Genomic DNA, 24,437 nt, shown 5'->3' with positions numbered 1-24,437 from the left:
AGCAGAGTTTTCTCTATCTTCTGCTTTAGGTTGAGCCCTCTGGTTGACCAGACACCACCTATCTGCCTGCCAGCTCCACTGTGCAATCTTTCAGCACAGATACAGTGCTGCTCAGAGGGTGGTCTGTAGGCTGAACATAAGCACTGGCAACTATATGCATTTTAGATGACATGCACGCAAGTATGTGCATTGCCAATTTGATGGAGGATTACAGATGCACTTATTCTAAACGGCAAAGAACTAGTAGATGTCTAAAAAAAAGTTAAAACAAAAAAAATTAGAATCAAATGCTCTCCTTCATTTTTGCAAAAATACTGGAAAACTACAGACATTTAAATCACCACTCCTGTGACACACTGTACTCTTCTTGTTTATGAATGTAGGAATTGTGACTGTTGGTGGCCATGGCTTGGTCCCTAGTTAGTAGGTTCCCCAATCATCTACTTAAAAAATATATTATCATTACTGTTATTATTATTATTATTATTATTATTGTAGAGCAATTGTGTAAACGGCTCGTTTCCCATTCACATATTTGCAACGCACACTTCTCACCTAGTTGCCAAGGGGACGTTCACAAAGTTGACGGAGTTATAGAAATGATTCCGCTACAAAAGCACTCTTTGAAAACATATTAAATCAAAAAAGGTATGGCATATTAATAAGTTATTTTATTGCATAGATTGACAAGAATCGTTTGAAATCTCCACTACACTGTGCGTGTGTGTTGCGTCTTGAAATGTTGGGAACTATTTGGTGCAGCGGAGGCGAAAAAATGTCTCACAGAAGCCAAACATTCAGCTGGTTGCTAATGGGAGGTTTGTTTCAGGGCAACGTGAAGTTTGTACAATCTGACAGCGTGCATGTGTTTAAGCACCCTGGAGATATCTGTCATGATATAGTACAGAATAAAAAAGTTTCAGAAAACGGGAAGCAACACGGTAAATTTAATTGTTAATTGGACCAATTTAGCTTACGAGTTTTAAATCAAATATTCTGTAGTCTTGCTGGAGCGTTGACTTTTTAAAATATAATTTTAATTGCAGCGAGTAGTTTTAAAATTTCGTATTAAATCACGTTTTAATGTGAGCATGCAGAGTAGATTTAAGGTGCGTTAGCGGCGAGTTGTTTTTAAGCTTGCGTCTGTTGGCTAGGGAGCATTTTGGTTCCATTTGGGAGTTATTTGTTTATGCACTTTACTTATCGTTGCTTTCTTATTTGTTGACATGGTTTTAGTTGAGCAGAAAGCAAATAAACAAGAATTTAAAACGTTTAAAAATTTAAATGCACTTAAACAGAAAATATTTGTTCATTTGTCTACTTATTGTTTATGACAGAAAGGCGCTGTTTGTGTTTTTTATATCACAGATAATGTCTATTCAAATGGAAAGTACTGATACGGAAGTATACCCAGAGACTGACAAAAGTAACAAGGACTGTTCTCAAATATGCTGTTCATCCATAAACAACGAAAATGTACCTGAGGGAGAGGAGGGAGCTGACCTTACAGCATCACCAAGTAATCTGGATATTGAGAAGTCAAGTTCAGTAGTTGACAACACTGTTCTAAGCAATGCTGAATTCTGCCAGTCAAGCCCAAGCCACGAGGTTATTTTTACAGTCAGCATTGTACTGGGAATCCATAAAGGTAGCTTTATGTATTTATTTATTTATTTTGGGTTGGAATTTTGGAAACTATTAATAAACTATTTAACTGATGTAACATTCAGAACACAAAATATTTTTTTATATTTAACTAATGTAATGTATTTCTTTATTTTTAATATGTTTTATCTACATTCTTTACATAATCAAGTGCTGCGTACACTGTGTTATTTGCGCTGTTGATCCTGTCCTGATGCCATTTCTTAATTTCTGACAAAACCTTACACAGCCCTCTGTTTTATTTTTCTTTTTACGTATTATTTAGGAGGCGAAGAGGATCCAGGTAACAACACAGAGAATAGTAAGAAAAAGGAGAAGAAAATTTTGTCCACAGGAGTAATTGAAGCCCCAAAATCCCAGGGCTACTACCACATAGAGTACAGTTTGTTCCCCGATGACCCTGAGCCAACCAAAGTCGACCTGGTCCTGTTTGGGTTAGCTGCAAAAGTCTACATGGAAAACGACACCAAGGTACACGATAGGTAGTGAGTACGGCACAGGAATAGTGGGTTCTGCTCCTTGTGACGTGAAATAAACAGGGAATAATATGATACTCTGATGTGCTACGGATACTGAAGAGAAATAATACCCATTACATCCTTTAACTTTCACTCAGCAGTCGCGGTGTTCTGTATGGGTGTTAGCCCTCAGAGTCACAGACACAGACACAGTAGCTCTAAATCTAAAACTAGTAGTTCTAAATATAAATTAATGGAGCGTTTGTGCTTCCAATACTGAATCATGTACAGGTACATGAACTTGTACATGATTTCACTACTGATGGACCAAGGGTTGTGCAGCCACCTCAGACTATAAGTGAGCATATTTATAACATTGTCTCATTTACAAAGTGACATGTCTTTACAACTCAATATATTTAATCATTATATACAATTACTAATATAATAACATATACAATTATATTATCACAATACAGCAAAAATTAGAAAATATTTTAAAAGTGAGATATAGCAGCATACATGGGTGGGTTAACAGCCTTACCCCCATGAAATATTTAAGAAGTTGTAAGTCCTGAAGCGGGCTAATGAAGCGAGGTGGTTTCGGGTGACACTTAATGACCTGTCTCTTTTTATGGCGCAGATGGTTGAGAGACTTCTGTGCTCTTTACCTTCAAACACAATAAGCACTATTGACAGGCCACAAAGTGCACTTCATTTATACACTGTATTTACTTACTCATTATTTATGCATTGCAAACATCATTGTCCAGGACAGCTTGCATTCTCTTATCCATAAAACATCTGAATATATGCAGAAGCAATTCAACCGTTAAGTCATCCATGTAAAATCTGTCATATCATTCTATATATTATAATTTTTATAGTTACATTTTAACTTATAGTTTTATGCTAGATATGATGCCCTTTTACTATGATGCACATCGATTAGATTTTTCTGTAACTTTGACAATAACCTTGTTTGAAAATAAAGATTTTATCTTCTGTAATATTAAGCAATTAATTAATACATACATAGCAAATAGGAAGACTGCTGATAAGAAATTGAAATGACTTGAAACGATCACCCCTTCAGGTTTTGAAACTGTGGCAGGAGGGAGGGAAGATGTGGCTGGGCTGGACCCAGCCTGTGAAAGTGCAAGTCACAAGGGACCTGCTTTTGAAACTGACCTCTCACACGGTCACCTTTCGTGTGTGGGACACCAAAGACCGGGTATCTGCGAAGGCCAAGTCCGACCGACCCAAAGCCTTCAGACTGCCTCGAGGAAAGCCCCAGGAAGACCCCGAACGCAGCGGTATGAACACTCTAAAGCGACGGCGGCTTCTGCTGCGCAGTCTGACCGTGTGCTGATTGAACACCCCCCTTCTGTGAAGTCACCTGTGTTCCATTCTCTGCTTTAGTTTAAGGTGACTACAAAGAGCGCCTGTCGTAAAACAGGCCGCAAAGGCCCCAGAGCGGCGCTTTGATTAGCGCTTCGCACTCGTGTCATGTGCGTTGGAACAGCAGCAGACCCGCGTGCTCTGTGTTACCGATTGCCGCGCCGTTCTGTGAAAGAGTCTGCTAATGACTTTCTCCTGTGGAATTTTGTATGGCAGGCGGCCCCCCTGACTGTGAGGCGGCGAAATCTGGTAACAATTTTTCACATCTGTGTCTCTACAATGGCTGGGGTTCTTGTAATTCATAGCTTCAGGAGGTCATTATGTTGACGTTCCCCAGTGAGCGTACAGTAATGCTTTTTTGTGCTCTGTGGTTGGTTTTAAAACACCATCTTAAGTGTGCATACCTTTGTCTCATTTAGGTTGTGTAAAATTATAATGAAACACCTTCATAAAATGAATCTGTTCGAACATTTTTGTTAAAATCATCCATTTAAGGTGGGATCAAGGTTATGGTGCAGAAGCTGAGAGCTCTTTGCCAAAAGGAAACTCCAAATGCCACAAGCTCTCCAAGAATGCACAGAAACTCCACCTCTGCTGACTGTGAGAACTCCTCTGAGCTAAAGAGTGTGACAGGTGGGAATAATTGGCTGAAATACCAGCCTATTAAGAACACAATGGTCGACGAAGGTGGATGCATTTAACACATATTGATTGCACTGGTTTCTGCCTGCTAGGTACAGACACAGACTAGAGATCATTAGCCTTTCCTGGAAGCTTATAAAACACACGCTGGCATTAGGCCTGCTTGGTTTCTGAAGAAGCTTCTTGCATAAATTGCAGGACTGTGTAAATCCTCGTCAGTAAAGTGCGTAAATGCTGTTTGAACTTTGTGACAGTTAAGCCCAAACAGGCCACCCTGGAAGTCACGGTCAGCGAGAGGGCGTCTTCCTCGTCCGTCGTAAACAGGGGCGGCTCGGCCGCTTCCGCGGGGGAACATGTGCGCAGTAACAGGTACGGCGTGGGGGCGGCTTTTCGGCAATCCTTAAACAAATGGCCGCTGAACCGAGACATTTCCTGGCTGTCAAAGCTGTTGCTAATGTCTGCCAGAGGTGAGGGCTCTCAGCCCTGATCTGAGCTTAATCTACGAAGCAGATGTGGTGCCAGCATTCCCCACTGGGAGTTCCAGGGAATGTGCCGTTTGCTCTTGTCTGATACGCTCCAGAGATTGTATTTATAGTTATTTGTTATTTACACGTGCACTCTAAAATGCCTAAAAAGAAGTGGATGTGTTTCACAAGAACACAGACGCTAAGCAGATTGCATATATACAGTATATATACTTATATACACTCATAAACACACAATGGAGTGTATGTACAGATGTTGGTTGTTACTATGACATGGAAGCTATAATTGAAAGAGTACAATTTTTATTTTTATTTTGTAGCATTACCTATTTGAACAATCTCTGTGAAATGTAACCAAAACGTAGCGGAAATATTTTTTTCTCTAAGAAATATGTCACGCCTTATTTATGGCATACCTATGTCAGTAGATATGCCTTAAAAACATTGGTTACGTCATCATGTTTTAGAAACAAAATGCAGGTTAAACCTTATAGCCTATGCTGTTGCATACCCTTCAGACCTCTCAGTCATGAAGAGGAGAGGGATTCCATTTTACCTGCCTGGAAGAGCCTAACGCTAAAAGCCATCCAGGATCTGAGTAAAGTGCCCACTAGACTGACACCAGCACAGGAGACCTATGACCCAGTCCAGTCCAAAGCCCTGAGACCAAGGAGCACAACAGCCTTGTGTACGTACAGCAGATGTGTAGTACTTGGAAAAGATTTAGGAAACATTTGTCCAAAGACACTGTACATCATCATTAACGGAACTTTATTATTTTAACAGTGCTATTCTTGTGTCTGTTTCGCATTGTTCGCATTGAACCTTGCCTCGTGACCCTTGGTTTGGATCTCTGTTCAGAGCAGTTCTATGGAAAACGGTTAGCTGGATGATAACATTTCTGTTCCCCTCTGTTCAGGTCCAGAGAAGCCCAGCTCCATTAAACACCAGCCCCAGTTTTTGCCCAAGAGAAAGACTGCCAAGAAAGCCACACAAGAAAGTGTGGCGTTCGGTGAAAACGTCAAAAAGAATGGCGTCGCTTCAGTCCAGCTCAGTCTCCTCCACTTACTGGCAGGTGCTTGTATAAATATTCCAGAATGCTACTCAAAGCTTAAGTACTGTCAGCTGATTTTCTCTCTCTGACTTTCTTTACAATCAAAATCTTTTATCCTCACCATTGCAAGATCTACTCACAATTTCAGTTTTCCGTTCCTTTACACCCAATTACTCTTTATAAGACATTCTAGTCATCATCAGCTAGCTACTTATGTTTAATATATATGTAATGTTTCCATGATCTTATCATTTGGCTACTATTTTGTCACTCAATGTGCCCATCATCCTGTTTTCACTTATAACCAAAGAGGAAAATGAGGATTGTATGTAGCAGCTTGTTTGTTTGTTATCCGATTGTGCTTTCTTATCTCTGTTAAATTACTGCACATCTCTATGTCTTTATACTGTTCTGCCCTGTACACAAGAAAAGGAATAGTACATAATGTTCCCATTGACCTTGATGTTCCCATGTCAAATTGACAGCGTCTAATCAGCACTAACTCCAACTAGGGAGCATACAACCGCAACCCTATCCAGCTGACTTGACAACTAGTGTATAGTCTATTGTGAAGGGTACTAATGGAATCCAGGGTTGAGGAGGAACTGTGTTGCGTTGCCATTTTGAGAGATGTTATCAAGCCCTTGTCCCACACACCGTAAGCGGTGTACCGTCTGCCGAGAGGGGAGTAGCTGCCCTTAAACTGTCTGCTGAGAGGGGTGTGACTGCGCTGGGACAGGCGCTCTGCAGCGGCGCTTTGATGCCGCGCTGGGAAGCAGCACTGCAGGCCTGTAATTGGGCGCAGAAAGGCTCCAGCGCAGGCCAGACATGCAGCGCTGCTGCGCCATTTGCTTTTGATGTGTCTCACTTACAGTCACAGTGGGAGACCTCGATGAAAGCCTCGACGGGGCAAATATTCAAACCTCGCTCTTGTAAACCGGAGCCAGACGTACGTTCCTTGTGGCACGCAGATTATATGGCTGAAGCGGTTGTGCGCAGTCCTATTATTAATTACGATTTTTAAATTTAGTTTGCCAAATCCCCTTTTAAAGGACAGTGCACGGAGAACTACTGGATGCATTTGTGTCACCTCATGTGGGAGATTTAGTGTTATGGCTGTGTTCCCATGCTATCTGACACTTTTGGCCAAAATGTTCAAAATAAATGCACTTCTTGATGAATGAATTATTGATATAATCATAGCGAAGTTGTAACCATAAGTGTGTGTTTGGTCTGTTTCTGAATGGTAGGAGGTAAGACAGTGACAGACTGCTTGGCTCCTTGCTTTCCTGGCGCCTGCAGGATTGAAGGCATCTGCAGCATCTCTATAGACAGGCAGCTGATGTCAGAGGCACTGAGACTGGAGCTGAACCCACTGGTCATCAGAATCCTATCTGCCTCATCTCTACCCGCTGCTCCTGTCCCCTATCATGTGCTGAAGGTACCTCTTCCTTAAACTTACTAGCACTATGTCAAATATTTATACTGAGCAAATTTCTAAATTTGCATGCTGTAATTTAAAAAAGAGTTAAGTTATAGCCATTATTTATTACACCAAAACTCTGATATGCTGATGACTTGGAATTCATAGCTACTTTGTTTCTGTTTCAAAATGATTACATTACATACTCTGCACATTACCTGAAACGTGAGAACAAAACTGAAGGGCTGGTTCATGCCTACATGTTGCTTGAATTAAAAATCTATGGCTCTGTAGTAAATAAGGGGCTGTCAGTCCCACTTACAACTTAATATATTTGCTGAGAAAAGTCAAGTTTGATTTGGATGATCCCCTTTTTTTAAACATCTGAAGTTTGGGACATATAAGTTGTTAAAGGCACGCTGTTTGAAGTCCTCTCTGCCCTGACCCTAACCCTCACTCTTAAATTTCTCCCCAGGAAAAATGTCTCCCAGTCTATTGCCAGTATAAATTCCACACCATGAACGTACACAGGACGGGAGGCCAGGAACATGGCGCCCATGTGTATTTCAGGGACGTGAATGTGATCTTAACTGGCCTGCTGAGCCCTGGGGAGCTTCGAGAGTGCCTGGGCGGGCCTCCGCTCACGATCGAGGTCCACGACCGCGACAGGAAGAACACAGAGGACCCGTCCTGTGGCCCCGCCTTGTTTGGCGCAGAGCCTGGTAACGACCAGCTGAGCAGCAAGCGTGCGACCCTTCAGGAGAAGAGCACGCCGCGAAACCCATGTGGGATCGCAAAGCTGGACCTGTCCGATCTACTGCATGGGCAAAGGTGCATGAAGCTGAGCGTGCCTATTAACTGCTCGCCTCCGCTGAATTCAGAGGGACAGGAGAGCGACAGATGGAATGCGGACGGACCCACAGAACCGCCAATGCCTATGGGCCTATACCACGATTTTAATTCTGTGCTGAAAGTGTGGGTTGAAATAGCATGTCCGCTAACCCAGCTGAGCAGCAGCGCTGACGGGCCCTCTGAAGACTGCCCTTTCGGCCGCATCGTTTACATGTTCACGTGCCGCAACGGCACTGCTCTGACCAGGCTGAGGTCTGAGATTCTGAGAATCAACGCTGCCGCTTTTCAGCTGGATTCCTTCTCAGAGGAAACAATCAAGACAGCCCTGTCCTGCCACGAAATGAGCACCGAGGACCAGGAGAGCAAAGATTTGGACGTCGTCACAGGATTCCACATGCACGACAGACACAAGCACCTCTTCATTCTCGAGGGCCTGAGAGATAAGGCTATCAAAAGACTATGGGAAACTATTCCGATAAGGTAAGATACTGCATACATTTCTGTTGAAGGGTTTCAGCTGCTCTGTCCATACCACTTGAGGTTGCCATGGTTTTGGAATTGTTTCAAAGATGCCAGTGTGATGTCTTCCAGGCTATCTGACAGCGAGGAGGAACGGGTGGAGGTTCTCTATAATTCAGCGCTGAGCTTCTCTAACAGGCTGTATGGCACATTGGACTTGAGCCTGTGTCCCGTCCACCTCCACAAGCAGCTGGAGGTCATCATGAGACAGCCCGAGGTGTACTTAAGGGACACGGTCCCTCCAGCCTGTCTCCAGGCTCTCTCACGGTACATCCATCGCTCCTTTTCTTCATATACTCCGACAGAACAGCGCCCTGGGAGTGCTCTTTCACGAGATGACATCCTTCTGCCAATTTTCATATTATGCTGGAGACACTCCGTTCAGTCATGTGTGGGGAAAAATGAAATAGTCAGGTTGAGCACTTGGATTAAAATTGGATTATCACAATCCAGATACAAAGTTTATCTTTAAAGTGCATTTTAAAAGACAGATGATTGTCATTGTCTTATCTCTGCAGGATTAGCCTTCTGCTCCATGTGAAGAAGCTGAGGAACGTGGTGCAGAGCGGCCTTTTCCCCACGGCTGAGATGATCCTTAGTCTGAATCGGGAATTCGGAGTCGTTGCTGGGAAAGGCAAGACAAAGGCAACCCAGGTCGAGGGAAACGACGAGGCAGAAGCAGAAGTATCCCCACAGCACACTGTGGCAAATAAACTTGCGCCATTGGACAATTACAACATCAAATACATGGAATGGAAACAACAAATGGTCAACCAGCAGCTTCACGGAAAGATGAAAGACTTTATTCAGGCATGCTGTGAACTTGAAATGTCTTCTCACCTATTTGAGCCCCACTTTTAAGTCATTCATAAATTTGTGTCATAAAGAAACTGAAATATTTGTTTAATCTATAATCCAGGTCAACATTGAAGAGGTGCATCAAGCAAGCCTCAGTATAAGGCAGAGGCTAAAGCCAGGATCTCTTCCAGTGCCAAATATGGAAACCCACAGCTGTAGCACCCAGATATCAAACTGCATTGAGCAGGCCCAAGAGCCACTGGGCAAGGAAAAGGTCTAGTGAACTCCATTGCAGTTCTCGGTTAAATACAAAACCTCTCTGTTGCTGAGCTAGAGAGCTGCATCTGATTAGCCACATTAATTTTTTCCGTTCTAATCTACAGATTGTTGCTCATCTACACAGGCATGTTCAATGTGACTTGCAAAGTCTGGATCCTACTGCTACAGACAGGCTCCTTTATGTGTTCTTCGTAGCCTAGTAAATCCTATTGAACACCCTTTACTCAAGGGTACAGTTTGCATTGATCTAATTAGTGAACTCTAAGATGAAAAACAATACACATTTACATTTAGGGATTTAGCAGATGCTCCTGTCCAAAGCAACTTAAATAGCTTGTAATTTTTTTCCATACTATTTATTTATACAGCGGGATATTTTACTGAAGAACCTTGTTTGTCTTGCTCAAGGATACAGTCACAGTGTTTTCAAGCCTGTAACTCAATTTCAGTTCCCAAGCCATTCTCCAGTACTAACCTACGGAACTATCGTTGCTCTTCAGGAGCGCACATGGAGGTTCTGCTGCAGCCAGGAGTACCAGCAGGCATTGGCCGAAGCTGTGGAAGCCGAGGCCAATTGGAAGGCCTCTGAGGCCAGGTCGAGAGCTGCCTGGCGCACACATGATGGCTTCAGGTTCCCAGGGTTCAAGAGCAGCGTAAAATCCAACGAGCACCCCCGGCAGCCCGACGAGGCGAGGGTGGAGGAGCTGAGAAAGGTGCTGTCATCCTGGAAAGACGTCCCTTAGCCTGTGGGTTTCAGGTTCCACCACAGTCCTCTCCTGCAGGAGGACTGCCATGTTTATGGGCATTCCTGAGGATTTACGCGAGTGGATTGAGTTTTACTGATGTTTTCTTCCCATGGTTCCTATCACAAGAAGCAGCCTGAGCTCAGAAGGGTATTGGGTGTCGCCTAATGTGACACGGCTAATGCCAAGTGATTTATGCGTTCATGCTGTTGCCCAGGAGCCTTGGTATGCCACTGCTTTATTTAATCTAGTCATCCAGTAATACAGTGCCATTCTGAAAGCTAGGGATCTGTTAAAATAATTATATGTGGTGCTCAAGCATGGTTAAGTCACTTTGGAGCACGGGTAACGGCAATATAAACACATCAAGGCTCCGTTTGACAGACTCCCTCCTCAGCACTGTTTTTCAAACAGTTAATGTATATCACATCACTCATTATCTGCTGCATTACACCATCCAAAATGGATGTAGGATTTGTGCTTTTCATCAAGAGGGGCCATATTGTCTTCTCCCTCCGATAAGGCGCTCAACCTCAAGCAGCTGTTTCTCTCGTGGCTCTTTGTGTACATAGTACATGACACCTCAGTGATAACAGACATGAATCATCTCCGGATTCCCTTGACTCAGTGCAGTAAATGAACGCTTCCTCTGCTTCTAGCCATGGAGGGAAAACGTGCTGCATGGCAACACCCTGAGGCCCACACTGACGCGGGACACTTGGCCCTGGATCTCCCGCTCGCAGGACTTTGAGCGGTACAGGAAGTCTGCCCAGTTCTTTGGCTCTGTGCCCCCTGTCACCATCCACCTGGCAGGTAGGGCTCAGGTCACTTTAGTATCATCATATCTGCTAATAATCTTACCTATACGGTAATGGAATTTCAACACACCTCTGTTCAATATGCCTGGGGCCCATTGCTACATAGACTTCTTTTTTGCATTCTTAGTCTAATGAAATCCTTGGCCAACGACTTTTACCCAAGGGTACAGTTTGCATGGTGTCACTGGTAAACCCAGTAAGGCAAAATGTGATATGCTCTTCACACATTCACATTTAAGCATCTTGCAAATATCCAGAGCGATGCAGATAGCCCAAGCCAGGCTAAGTACCTTGCACAAGGATTCAATGACAGCACCCCAGCTGAAATTTGCAACCACAGAGTTACAAGTCCAGTTCTCATTATACTTCAGCTTATACAAACAGGACTACACACTGTTGTGCTGAGCCTCTGTACCTCATTCCCAGGGGAAAGCCTAAGGCAGGAACAGCTCCAGCACTACAGGACCGTGCGTGAGGGTTCCCCAGGAAACGGGCCGGTCCCTGAGTTTAAGTGCCACGTCGGTGTGGCACAGGGAAGCCTGGGAAAGCTGGAGGACCTGCTGAAGGACAAGCCCGTGAAGTACTCGTTAAGGAAACCTGGGATGGTCCTGAAGGTGAGGCCCTGATACGGCCCATTTCCCGTCACTGCACAAAGTCTAGCGTACACTTCCATTAGAATGTCAAGGTAGCTTGACCATGAAGCACATAAAAGAGCAGTTGGTTTTTGCTTCTTCATGTATGTGCTTAATGGGTTTTCCCAACTTGAATGGATCATTTGCAAGGGAGAATAGAGGATTTTGTGTGTGTGTGTGTGTGTGTGCTCGCGTGCATGATACAGCCAAGATGCCAAGTTTTTTTTTTTTTTTTGAAAGTTTTTGAATTACAAACATTTCCGTTTTCCCTAATGCACATTTAGACCAGTTATTATAAATCTTCTTTAAAACCTTATTTTGTGAACTGGGATGATTTTCATAAAGAATTCTGAAATAATATCAAACTAATCCAGGTCCTCAGGGACACTCCTTTTCATCTCATTTAGGGATTTTAGAAACATAACTTATAAATTAAGTGCATAATCTCCCCAATTTGCATATGCAATTTGAGAGGGAGAGAGAAATGTGTCATTGGAACAGTGAACTCTGTCCAATATGTCTGTATGAATACACTCCTGTCGGAGAGTTTGGAAACCACATATCTAAACTTCAGGCATAATTTTTTCCTGGCGGGATGGTATTGTCTTGTGCTTTTATATCCCGCCATGTGCAGTTGCCATTACTTAGGGGTAAAATGCAAGTATTCCTTTGTGAAGACACTGAGTGCACAGAGGCTTGATTATATATATAATCAGATAAATTTAATGCTTAAATCTGCAAACTGTTGTTTGCATGTTGTCTTCCCATTGTAAAGAACAACCCCAGCAACCCGATTTCGACCCCAGCAACCTGTTTACCAGGGAACAGTACTAGAATGCAATGGGCAAATCATTATCCAACAACTGCTGTCACCAGTTATTCAAGTGGCATTTCAATTGAAAAGTAAAAGTACCGACAGAAAGCTGGTGGGTGGTCCATACTAGTCCACTTTGGTTCTTTTGTGTGTCTTTCTCTTTGTTCAAATCTTTTGTCCTTTTCACTGGCAAGTCTAGACAAAACACTTATGTCTGTCAACCTGTCAGAATAAAAGTTGGGTCGATTAGTAAAGAAGAAATATTCTCATGTATTGACACAAGCAATCTCTACTTACTGCTGTCAGGAACAGATGGAGAACAAGCCTTGTGAAAATCTTTGGCTTTATGAGGTGACAGCAACACTGTTCAGGATCAAGTCGAGGGTTGCCTTGGACATGTTGTAACAATGGCAGCAGTGTGTGCCTCAACACATTTAGGTTCAGCAAATCACTACAGGCATCTGAAAAATTAATGTCCATTAAGCTATTATATACAACATATGCGTATACGTATTATGTACTACACCAACTGCAGTACGGCCTACTTTGACAATTCATTGGACCCCAGCAAATTTCTGGTGTATTTTAAAGAGGTACCGACAAACTCAAGTGGAATCAGTTATCAGGGGTCTCTGTTGAACGCCTATGAACGTACAACTGGTCTCCTAATTTCCGAGTGTGTTTGTAGAGAGTGTGGTGAATATGGAAGTTCTGGGCATACAGACAGAGTGCTGCTATCCCTGACCGCTGTGGTGCTTTTCAGCCCATCCCCATGGTGGCTGTGCTCGAGCACCCGGAGGTGCCCGGGCCGGAGGACGAGGAGAGAGAGGTCAGCCCGGCCTTCGCCCCGGGAGCACTGACGGACCACAGCCTGAGCTGGGACAGCAACGCCATCCCGCGCCAAGACCCCCTCTACAACAAATTCCACTTCACGTGCGTCACTGCAGTTACTACAACGGGACAGTGTGAATGAAAATAACATAACAGCAGTAGTGTAAAACACAAGGCTAGGGAGGGGAAGTAATGACCAAACATTAAATAACCAGGAAATCATTTTAATATTCATGAGTACTGCTTTTGGTCTATTAAATTAATGTTGACATACACGTCCAGAACACAGCATTTATAAAAATACTAAATTAAATTAAATTAAAAACAGAACAGTGAGTGCTGACTGATGTCTCTGTGCCTCAGAGGTTACTGGAGGCCCCACTCTTTCCACTACAAGAGGGCAGCTGCACCCCTGACGGAGGAGGAGAGGTCTGCCTGCCTGTCCCAGCAGCCAGACCCGACCCCCCAGACCCCTGCCAGGGGCGCCCAGAGACAGCCCGTCGGAAACATCATGGAGACCAGAACCTACAGCCACATCTACCTGCACGTGGTCTGAGGAAGCACCCCTCCAGCCCCCACTCATTTCCAACCCATGACCGTGTGGCGCGAGACTGCAGTACGTTTAGTGAGAAGCACTTCGGTGGCTTGGAGAAAGACGGCAACACAGATCGCAAACCGCCAAACACTGTAGATTTCGTAAAAATTTCCCAAAGTGTCAACACCAGTGTAGTACTGCTGGCAAAAAAAAAGAAAAGAAAAAAGAATCTGTATATCGAAAGTACCTTTTGCAATGCTTTTGTACAATTACTGTTTTAATAGCTCATGGAAAGAATTACTGCTATGTATACATTTAAATTAATATCATTGCAAAAGCTATGTTCATGACTGAGAATTGTGAATTCAGCACTATTGGATAATGCCATGCAAGTAATTATGCACTGAACAGGAGGTGTCTGGTGGGGACCACAGGAGACTAATTTGCCATTTTTTCTGCAGATGCCTTCTCAGTAAGTCCTTTCGAGGGGATGGGAGCAGATATAAGCCCTTTGTGACAGAACCTCCTTAGCAATCTTCTTTATGCTCTCATCGTTGTTCTCAGGAGAATCTGAAACAAGCAGGGCCTCATTTCAGACAATCCAAATGTGCAATGCATATGAAATTACAGTTGATTTTACATGACCTAGTTTTATCCCAATAATAAAACTGAACTAGCAAATTGCCCGTAAAATAATGGAAACATTATGGAAATAGCTGGCATGAAAAGACGCGTTTTTTTTTTTTAAGTCAAGGGCGCATGCAAGCCTTTTGCCTTCGACTGCAATAAAACCACTTTAGTCTGTTCCCGATTATGATTTAGCGTACTTACTCCTTTGCAGCTGAGTCATCCAGTAGTTGTTTTTGAAATAGGCGTCGGAACAGAACGTGTTCGCAAGAAGCACCTGGAGAAAAGAACCATTTGTAGGCATTTCAGTTCAGTCGTTCAGTTTCTCGTGGAAAACAGAACTTCCACAGGTGCACATTTCCTGCCTGTGGAAGCCATTAAAGGAACGTTACAGTGGGAGGGAAAGTAGTCTGCTGATGAAATCTGTTATTAATATGTAGCTGAAATAAAACCCTGTAAACTACATAGGCTGTATTAAACTCAAATCATGGGCAGGGAAAAGGGTAACCATATGCAGGATGCCAATCGGTTTCTTTTACTGGCCTTTGAGACTTGAAATTCAACGCAGGCATAGCTAGAATTTCAGAGAGATGTGTACAATGAACTGATGAGCTCAGGTCAAACACTTGGCTATAAAGGTCAACTGAAGCAGCCAAATATAGATTCCATTTGTGTGGAAGACAGGACTGACAAATCTGATTTAAATAAGGAAGGAAACTGGAATTACAATTGATGTTCATCAAATTCCATTTCTTTCATATTTGTTTTAACTAGAATGACTAAAATCTGAACAACTAATAGACCCATCCTACATTACACCGAATGATATTGTGCTGATTAGACATACTGTATTTCAGCAAAAAGTTTAGGGTGCAAAAAATTTAATTACAGCTATCCGTTCTAGCTTTCTACTTCCTTTACTCTTAATTTGTATAAATTTTAAATACAAGTCATGTAAACAATGCAAAAGCACAAACTGGAACTACATTTTCCTTGTATCAGGTTGAATTCCCCGTTACCAGGCAATGGTGTATGAGACGAGCTCAGATTAAATGTACTGTAATAATAAACAGCATTAGTATACACAACAACACTGATGACAGATTTATTTTTCTTTGTCATCACTATTATTATCACCATCTGTGAAGCCCATGTCACCTCTTCAGTCCCAGCACGCGTGCGTGGGTGTGTGCGTGCGTGTGTGTGAGAGAGCGAGCGAGCGAGCGAGTGCGTGCGTGTGTGCGTGCTTGCGTGCGTGCGTGCGTGCGTGCGTACGCGGTTTTGAGCACGGCGACCGTACCTCATGGTCGTGGTTGCGCAGACCAATGCTGATGGACCGTGAGGCTCGGGACAGGACCGCGGTCATGGCGTACAGGTTAATCAGCACGTCCGCAACCTTCTTCAGGACCAGCTGCTCGTCCACGATCGTCTGGGAACACAGTTCAGTTCACATTGTTCACACTGAACTTTATTCACAGTATCAAATCTGCGCATAATAACCCACGCCAGCCAACTAAAAATAACCAAAGAGTGTAACATTATGGAAAATATTACCATTTGGCACCCAATTCCACTCCTCCGCACAAAAAAATCCTTCTACTGGTGCAAAAAAGAATCTTTAAATCAAAAATATGTTAGTTTCGTAATATGAAAGTAAATACCCCTTAAAGTTACATTTTGTCATGTGATGAGGATGAACACTCAATGAAGATAAATTTCAGAGGCTTTAAACTTTCCAGTAAACGAATACGAAGCGAGGTGCAGTAAATCCATGTGCTAAGACTTTCCGAGTGGCAGAGCAGCCTGCTGGAGAGGTGGCCTGACTGCAACGGCACAGGCCCGGAGAAGCACATTTAGGAAAAAACCAAAGCCAGGGCCAGCTGTCAGACAGATGAGCATTACCTCAACGCTACAGGAAGAGAGGGATCTGTGAACAGGTCCCCACTGTGTGCCGTAGGACCGTGCTAATTATCCTCCATTTCCAGGGAAACCGGGAGTGCATTGTTGTACGAATAACAGAATTTTGTTCTCTCAAGTCTCAAATTCCAAAGCCCACACAGTCAGTTCTGTTGGGACTTCCTTTCGAAAAAAAAGTCCAGGTATGCCTGAGTATTTCTGAAGGTTTGAATTCTACAGTGAAACAGAAAATAATCTATGACAATTCCATTAAGAACACTGAGACATATGTGGTCAAGAAAATGCATCGGTGGCATTTTACATCGCTGGAGGGGGAAGCACACATTTCAAATGGATACATGTATTTACAACGAGCGCTGCTAGTGATACTGCAGACATAAATTAGAGGAGTACCTTCCCATATCTGTAAAGCAGGCTTTCAACAGTGGAGCCAAACACACACACATTCTCCTCAAACTTCTTCGCACTGTCCTGCAGGGGGGGGAGGGGGGTGGGGAGAGAATGAAGAATGAAGGTAAACAGGGATTATTGATTTCTACATCAAGTCAGGACAATGGCTTTAATGCCTTCAGAGGTTTGCCAAGATCCTGAGAGATGGTGAGTGAAGGGTGTATTGTGGGTAATAGTGACATGGAATGCGGAGAGTGAAAGGTGGTTTGTGGGTAAATGGTGACATGGAAGGAGGAGAGTTAAATGTGGATTGCGGGTAGATTGCAACATAGGATGAGGAGAGTGAATGATGGATTGTGGGTAAATGGCATTATGGAGTACAGCTCAGACTGAGGGTGAATGGTGGATTGTGGGTAAATGGCATTATGGAGTACAGCTCAGACTGAGGGTGAATGGTGGATTGTGGGTAAATGGCATTATGGAGCACAGCACAGACTGAGGGTGAATGGTGGATTGTGGGTAACTGGCATTATGGAGTGCAGCACACTGAGGTTGAATGGTGGATTGTGGGTAGGTTGTTAGTATAGGTGTAGACTGCTGAAGAGATGTTAGAAGTACAGACTGTACCGTCAGGCTGGGGTGCACCACTCCGTCTTTGCCAGTCAGGCCCAGATCCACTTTTCGGCCCACGGAGTCCCGCAGCTTCTTCCCAAACATCTCCAGGGCCACGCCTATGTTCCCCTTCTTCATCTCCCTGAGTGAGGACCAGAGGTCAGCGTAAGCTGCTGTCATGAGACCCAGCGTAGGAAAGACTTCAGCATCATTTAAAATCGCCACCGTCTGCGCTGGGACACTGGGATACTCACTTTATTTTTCCGGTCAATATTTTGCCGGCGTGCTGCATTCCCGTCAGTGCGATATACATCCTCAGGATTTCATTGGTGCCCTGGCAGTGGGATACGACACACTGTGTTAATGCTGCCGTCGCATTCAGTTCGCTCACCGCCCACTCAAATATGCTGTTGTCACTTCAGGTACGTTTTCTGGGTCTAGCCTCTGTGAGCTCAGTCTACAGCTGTAAGCAAGATGCATGCCCTCTGGTGGTCAAACAAAGGACCTGGGGTGGAGATCTAGCAAACGGATACACGGTTGTTTTTTTTCTTAAATAAAATTTAAGCAGGCCTAAGCTGGAAATTTGGAAATGATCACAGATCCCACGTAAGATTATCCAGATATTTCTCAGAAATTGCTTTAATCCGAAACTGAAAGATAGGAGAAAAAAAACAAGAATAAGAAGACAAACCAAAAAACAAGCTTTCTGTATGCCTAAATATTACATAGGGCTGACTGATTGGTGGACTTGCCTTCCATTACCCAGAGTGCTTTGGGGGCCTACCTCAAAGATAAGCAGGATGCGGCAATCTCTCAGGTAGCGCTCGTAGGGGAAGTTTTTGGTGTAGCCCAGCCCCCCCAGCACCTGCAGGGCCTCGCTGACGCACACCCAGCCCCCCTCTGAGCTGAACACCTGCAGAGAGAGAGGCATGCTGGGTAATCACCTTTACAGACTCTTACAGCGATCATTTCAGGGTAGAAACGCAAGCTGAAAAGAGAGAGCCCTCAGCAGAGCAGAAGACACTGAAAATGTTCCAGATCCAGGGCCTTTAGGATGCCATTCTGAGCAGAGCTATGAAGGGCAGCAGCCTGGATCTGATCAAACACAGACACACAGATCAGCCTCAGATGTGCGAATGGTGACCTTCTCACATGTAATGGAGGGTAAAGCGGTTAAATGAATGGTTCCTCCTGCAGGGACACTCTTATCCCAGGGACACAGAAGCACAGCCAGGTGTCACAGGGCCAGTTTGGGCTCCTCACCTTCACCATGGCCGCCTCCAGAGAACAGTCGGGCACTCCGGGTCTGTCCATCATCCCCGCGGTCAGATACGCCATGCTCTCCATCACAAAGGCATTCTGGGCCATCACTGCAAACTTCTCCTGCACCAGGGCGCACACAACACACGTGTCATGTCATGTCCACGCACACACACTGTATAACTCCTGTATCGACACACACACTATTTACAAACAGTACATATGCAAAGATGTACACAACACACCTATTACACAATACTCCTGTACCAGCACACATTCCTATACCAGTGCACACACAGGCAAAACTCACACATTACATAGACACAATAACCTTATACCAGTATACACACATAATGCATATATTGCCTACACACGCTACTCCTGTAACCACACACATAATATAAAGCACCGATTGTAAGACACAGTCAAAACCAAATTTAACACACCATAACCCATTAACTCCTGAACCAAAAAAATAGAGTTAATAAGAGTGAGAAGCAGCTCATACCTGGACCATTCCAAACTCGCTCAGGCTCTTGTTAAACTGCTTCCTCGTTCCTGCATACTCGGACGTCAACTCTGAAACACAGCACGAGGTCCAGCCGATTACACTCCACCCAATCAGCTGTGCAAGAGTAGCTACATCCAATCAAAATCAGGCCATGCCTCTGTCCCACCAGGCCCTGCCCCTAACTCCGCCCAGGATATAACCCTACCCACCCAAACCCCACCCATTCCCCAGTCCAGTCAACTCACCAATCAGCTTCTTGATCATTCCTGCTCCTGCACTGCCCATGCTGAACCTCCCACTGTTCAGGATGTTCATTGCAACCTGTACAATCAACAAGCAATTAAGACTGCAAAATCACAAAGACAAATTTTCAATTTCAGACACACAAACATTTTGATAATGTCCGACAAACTGGCAACAAGCAAATTAAAACAACATGGAAACTGGCGATCATGTAAAAATCCATGACGTAACACAGCTGCCAGACAGACAGCAGAGAGCAGCAGCCTGTCAAACTGTCAAATGAACAGACCGCAAGGACTAAAAGCTTAAAGCGAGACAAGCCGTCTAAAGCAAAAGATATAGCACGACATAAAAACAGTGAGAAATGTGTATTAATACTCAGCCGGGAGCGTGAAGACATAATGAATAAGAATCCTGGAATACTGAAAGGGTTTTTAATCAAAACTGCAGGGCCCGGTCGTTTTTATCTTTTCCCCGGTGGAAATCAATCAGTGCGGCGAGGCGCTGGAGCCGAACCCCTGATTGCAGTCTTTTGACAGGATGAATAAATTACCTTAAATCCACCTCCGACTTCGCCAATTACATTCTCCACCGGCACCTTGGTGTTGTCAAACACCACTTCACAGGCTGAAAAACGAACAGCAGCGTTACATTAGACCGGGAGCACAAACACAGTTGCAGGGGGTGTGCTGTGTCCTGCAGGCCAAAGCTCTGCTCAAGCAGCGCTGAGCGGTCCCTCTGTCCACCCTAACCCCCCCCCGCCACGCTCTCGGAAGCTTCCGGAAACCTAGCGCTCACTGTTAGAGCCGCGGATGCCCAGCTTGTCCTCCGGTTGCCCGCTGATGACGCCCCCGAACGCCCTCTCGACGATGAACGCCGAGATCTTGTCCTTCTTCTGCCCGTCCTTGTCCACCACATCTGTCCTTGCGAACACCGTGAAAATATCCGCCAAGCCCCCATTGGAAATCCAGAACTGAAAAAAAAACAGGCAAACAAGAAACCCTCACAGCTTTAGGGGGAAGTATCTGTCAAAGAAATTGTGCCAAAATGTTACTGAGGAAAGTATCCGTTGTGTCGGCTTGTTGTTAGCCTCTAGAAGAGGAAAGCCAGAAGGGTGTTATTTTTTTCTGGTTTAAAGTGAGAAATTGCACATTTACATTCACATGACAGTTCAGTAATACGCCCTACAAGTAACCCCATTAGGTTACAAATTAAAGTGATCCAACTTGGGACCAGAAGAAAAGATTCTCGACTGGCTGAAACAGAACTTTGTAAAACGTCAGCCCACGTCTGTGCAACATTAAAGGAAATGCATTCAGATTGGACTAAAGGAACACCAAACAGTGGTGATGACATCTCTTGCCTTGTCCTCTACAGATTTCCCTTGAGAATCGTTTCCAAAACGACCACATCCTCCACAGGCAGATGGAGCTGTGGTCTGTCGCTACTGCAGTTCATTGTTAAAAGCACCAAATAAAACACTGGAAAGAAGCCACGGTGTAGAGTGTCTGCATTCTCCATTAGATCTGTATGTCTGTATGTACAGGAGTGCCAGTGACTATTTCACACCCTACAGACCACACAGTACTACAGGAGTGCCAGTGATTATTTTACACCCTATGGGCCTCACAGTACTACAGGAGAGCCAGTGATTATTTCACACCCTACAGGCCTCACAGTACTACAGGAGAGCCAGTTATTATTTTACACCCATCAGGCCACACCGTACTACAGGAGAGCCAGTGACCATTTACACCCTACAGCTCAAACAGCACCACAAGAGAGCCAGGGACTATTTTTCACCCTACAAGCCAAACACCACAAAAAAGCACAGTGGCTATTTTTAAAAATTTTCCTGGCAGCACCAGCATATGGGGCAGGGGTAGCAGGGCACTACAGCACAAGCGTGTAAAGAAGGCCTTTCCCTTTCTGCCTCGGCCTTCACCTTGGATCCGTTGATCAGGTAGTGTTTCCCATCCTCGGTCAGCGTCGCTCGAGTCTGAATGGAGGCTGCATCACTCCCACTGGAACACACACACACACACAAGCCTTATATCGAAACACCAGCATTACCACAGGAAATGGCCCTCAAGAGTCCATTATGAGGGTGAAGCACTAATTTCCAAAAGCAGAGCAGTATCAGCCATTCCAGGTTTTTATACGAAGCAGGTTAGTGTACGGTGTGAAAGCTGTCAGTTAGTCATGCACTGACCTAATTCCCGCAACACCTTGAAAGGATTATGCTGCAATGATCTGGGAGCACCATTTCCACTGCTGACAATCCAGAATTAAAGCCTATAATATGGTGGTCAAAGCACAGCTGCCATTTTATACCCCTGAACCTCAGCTTAACACTACTGTAACTCACAGTGTGTGCCTGTGGGTACTCAGGACCTTCAGCACAGCTCCTGAATATCAGCTGTAAAATGTTCCTTGATCCCTAGTCATGCACCAGATTTTAGGGGTAACAGAGGACAAACATATTCCAAAGAATAGATATTCTATTCTGCTGCTTCCAACACTTTGGGTTTATCTAGGAGTGTGGCACAGTCAGTTATCTGTAACTAGGCTCGGCTGAATTATCAAGTAATTTATGTTTTTAATTTTCACAGGAACCTTGGTTGGATCCCGACATTTGTTTCATATTTGGTATATGACAAGATTCATCCATACTTATATAAAACCTGGCATAACCAGGAACCCATGATTAATACAAACTTTAGAATATGAATGATTGATTTATCAAAAATGATGAATAATTAGTCACATGCGTCACTCCACACTATTAATTCCAAATATGAAATTTAACCCCATATGTCAGTAAAACTGAAAATCCTATAATGGAAAGTTCTGTGCTCATGCCATTCATCAGAAAGGAGTTATATTAAAGTTATATTACACCCTAGATCACTTTAGCTGTAATTGCTGAATCTTCATTCATGTTCGATCCGTAATGCCTACTTTGACAGCTTGAGTTTCATGAGCCCAGCACAGGCTAAATTCATTTGCTTAGAGACTATGTAATTAATTTGCATATTGAATTATTTATGCAAATGAGATGGTCACACCTACTCCATCCTCCCCAGGATGCATTTTTCAAAACTGTGTAGTAATCGGAGCCTGGCTGAAACAGTGAGTACAACTACTCTTTAAATACAACCAAGCCTATTTAACCTCATCCACCAGCATGTGTGACTAATGGGCAGCGCTGCCTGAGTCTGGAATGATCACCAAGTTCTGGGGCGGGGACTCACAGTCACACACCTCGTTTCAGAACTGGTGTTATGCATCACCCCACTCTCCCACATTCTTTAGGAGTCCAGTTGTTAAAGTGTGTCGTCGCCATGCTGGTGGTGATCTTTATGCAGTGTTTGCACTTGGCTCAGGTGACTCGGCTAGGGGAGGAAAAAGAGTGGCACACTGACAGGCAGACGCCAGGAGAGCCTCCAGGACCCTACCTTCCAGGTTCCGTCAGGCAGAAGGCCGCCACGTACTCCCCTGTGGCCAGCTTGGGCAAGTACTTGGCTTTCTGCTCCTCATTTCCAGCTATTAGGATCCCCTACACACAAAGACAAAGCCAATACAGAAGTTGCACCAACATGGAATTCATATACGGTTTTAAAAAATGATAAAATAAGACAAGGGTTTGCGTTATATTGTGAATCACCTCTGTCACTGCAAACTGAAAACTTTGTTATTGGAGTGCACTCCATTGTTTTTTTAAATCAGTGTCAAACAAACAATTTATTTACACAGCAGGGAGAATTTAGTCAAGATGGAGTAAATATGTGGTTCTTTAAAAGGACATGGTGTTTTTCCAACATTCAACAGTGTGCATAATGTCAACATTATAAATCAAACCCCAATGTTACCTTGAGACCAATAGCTTGATGGGCTGCCAATGTTACAGCAATGGAGCCGTCCAAGGATATTATCTCCCCCAGACGAGCATACATAGTATTGGACAGTCCAAGACCCCCTGAACATAGACACACAAAACAACAACTTGCTGGCAAGGACTTTACACTGATAGCACGTCACAACACCAGCTTGATCCCCCTCCCAAGCACAGATTCAAACCGATTCAAGTTATTTCTCACCATATTCCTCCGGCACTTGGATTCCAAACAGACCAAGCTCTTTCAACCCATTCAGAGTTTCGGCAGGGATTTTCGCTTCGTGGTCGATTCTCTTGGAATCAACTGAAACACACTTAAAATTACTGACCGCTCAGTGCTGTGGTGGTTATATCACCTCACACAACACAATGATATAACTGCGTTTATATTTTAACTATAGTTTCAAGTATCTTCAGATACTTTGAGATCGGTAACGTTGTGGAAACGTTTTCTTTCGTTAACTTACCATCTTCGTTAAAAAACTTCTCCACCGGTGAAACAAACTGGTTGATCTCGTCTAACTCTTCACGGCTAACTTCTGGATACGGAAAGACCTCATTCTAAACACAGGAGGAGAACATAAATGTATGATTTAAAGAAGAACGTAACTAACAGGCGAAATAGCTGCAACTATTAGTTAACGTTATTAATTAGTTAACACTGGCAAGTCACCTTGTTTACTTTGCCAAGAAACAAGTCTTTAGCATACGCAAGCTTTCTCGTATGTGTCCTGAAAAAGCGTTCAGACTGCAAATATGGTGTGACTTCATTCCCAGACTGTGAAACTCGCGGCGACAGTAGCCTTCCAAATTTTACGGATTTTGAAAAACGAAATAATCCGTTTAAACTCATCGCAAGAAAATTTATAGCACCTCTCCTTCAACTGCCTCTAAAATCTTGCTGCTTTGGAGCAGTGTTACCTTTCACCTCTTTTTGTCGCACAATAATGACGTCTGAGCGTTAAGCGAATGAGAGTGCCGTGCATTTCCTCTTTTCACCACAGAACGGCAAACTTCAGTCAAGTTCCGC

General features: G+C 44.0%; 2 protein-coding genes across 2 annotated transcripts; one reads left to right on the top strand and one right to left on the bottom strand.

The window, feature by feature from the left end:
• The first annotated feature begins 830 nt into the window (after window positions 1-830).
• cfap92 (cilia and flagella associated protein 92 (putative)) lies at window positions 831-13,970 on the top strand. The gene is made up of 19 exons (XM_064304688.1): window positions 831-941; window positions 1,369-1,648; window positions 1,931-2,136; window positions 3,220-3,439; window positions 3,741-3,773; window positions 4,020-4,157; window positions 4,421-4,535; window positions 5,170-5,339; window positions 5,571-5,726; window positions 6,956-7,146; window positions 7,604-8,460; window positions 8,572-8,766; window positions 9,018-9,309; window positions 9,419-9,571; window positions 10,077-10,289; window positions 10,979-11,132; window positions 11,564-11,751; window positions 13,347-13,516; window positions 13,778-13,970. Exons 2-19 carry the CDS (start codon window positions 1,372-1,374, stop codon window positions 13,968-13,970), a joined length of 3,921 nt encoding a protein of 1,306 aa, XP_064160758.1. The 5' UTR covers window positions 831-941; window positions 1,369-1,371.
• Window positions 13,623-24,360, bottom strand: acad9 (acyl-CoA dehydrogenase family, member 9). The gene is made up of 18 exons (XM_064304689.1): window positions 24,081-24,360; window positions 23,875-23,968; window positions 23,610-23,711; window positions 23,382-23,488; window positions 22,968-23,068; window positions 21,455-21,533; window positions 20,308-20,482; window positions 20,063-20,136; window positions 19,512-19,587; window positions 19,264-19,334; window positions 18,759-18,878; window positions 18,280-18,408; window positions 17,750-17,829; window positions 17,511-17,637; window positions 16,887-16,964; window positions 15,877-16,005; window positions 14,781-14,853; window positions 13,623-14,519 (listed from the first exon to the last, which is right to left on the bottom strand). The coding sequence occupies exons 1-18, from the start codon at window positions 24,258-24,260 to the stop codon at window positions 14,419-14,421; spliced, it is 1,896 nt and encodes a 631-aa protein (XP_064160759.1). The 5' UTR covers window positions 24,261-24,360; the 3' UTR covers window positions 13,623-14,418.
• Window positions 24,361-24,437: the final 77 nt, after the last annotated feature.

This window comes from Anguilla rostrata, chromosome 13 (assembly GCF_018555375.3).
Source record: "Anguilla rostrata isolate EN2019 chromosome 13, ASM1855537v3, whole genome shotgun sequence".
Taxonomy (NCBI): Eukaryota; Metazoa; Chordata; class Actinopteri; order Anguilliformes; family Anguillidae; genus Anguilla; species Anguilla rostrata.
This window is presented reverse-complemented; position numbering and strand designations above follow the sequence as displayed.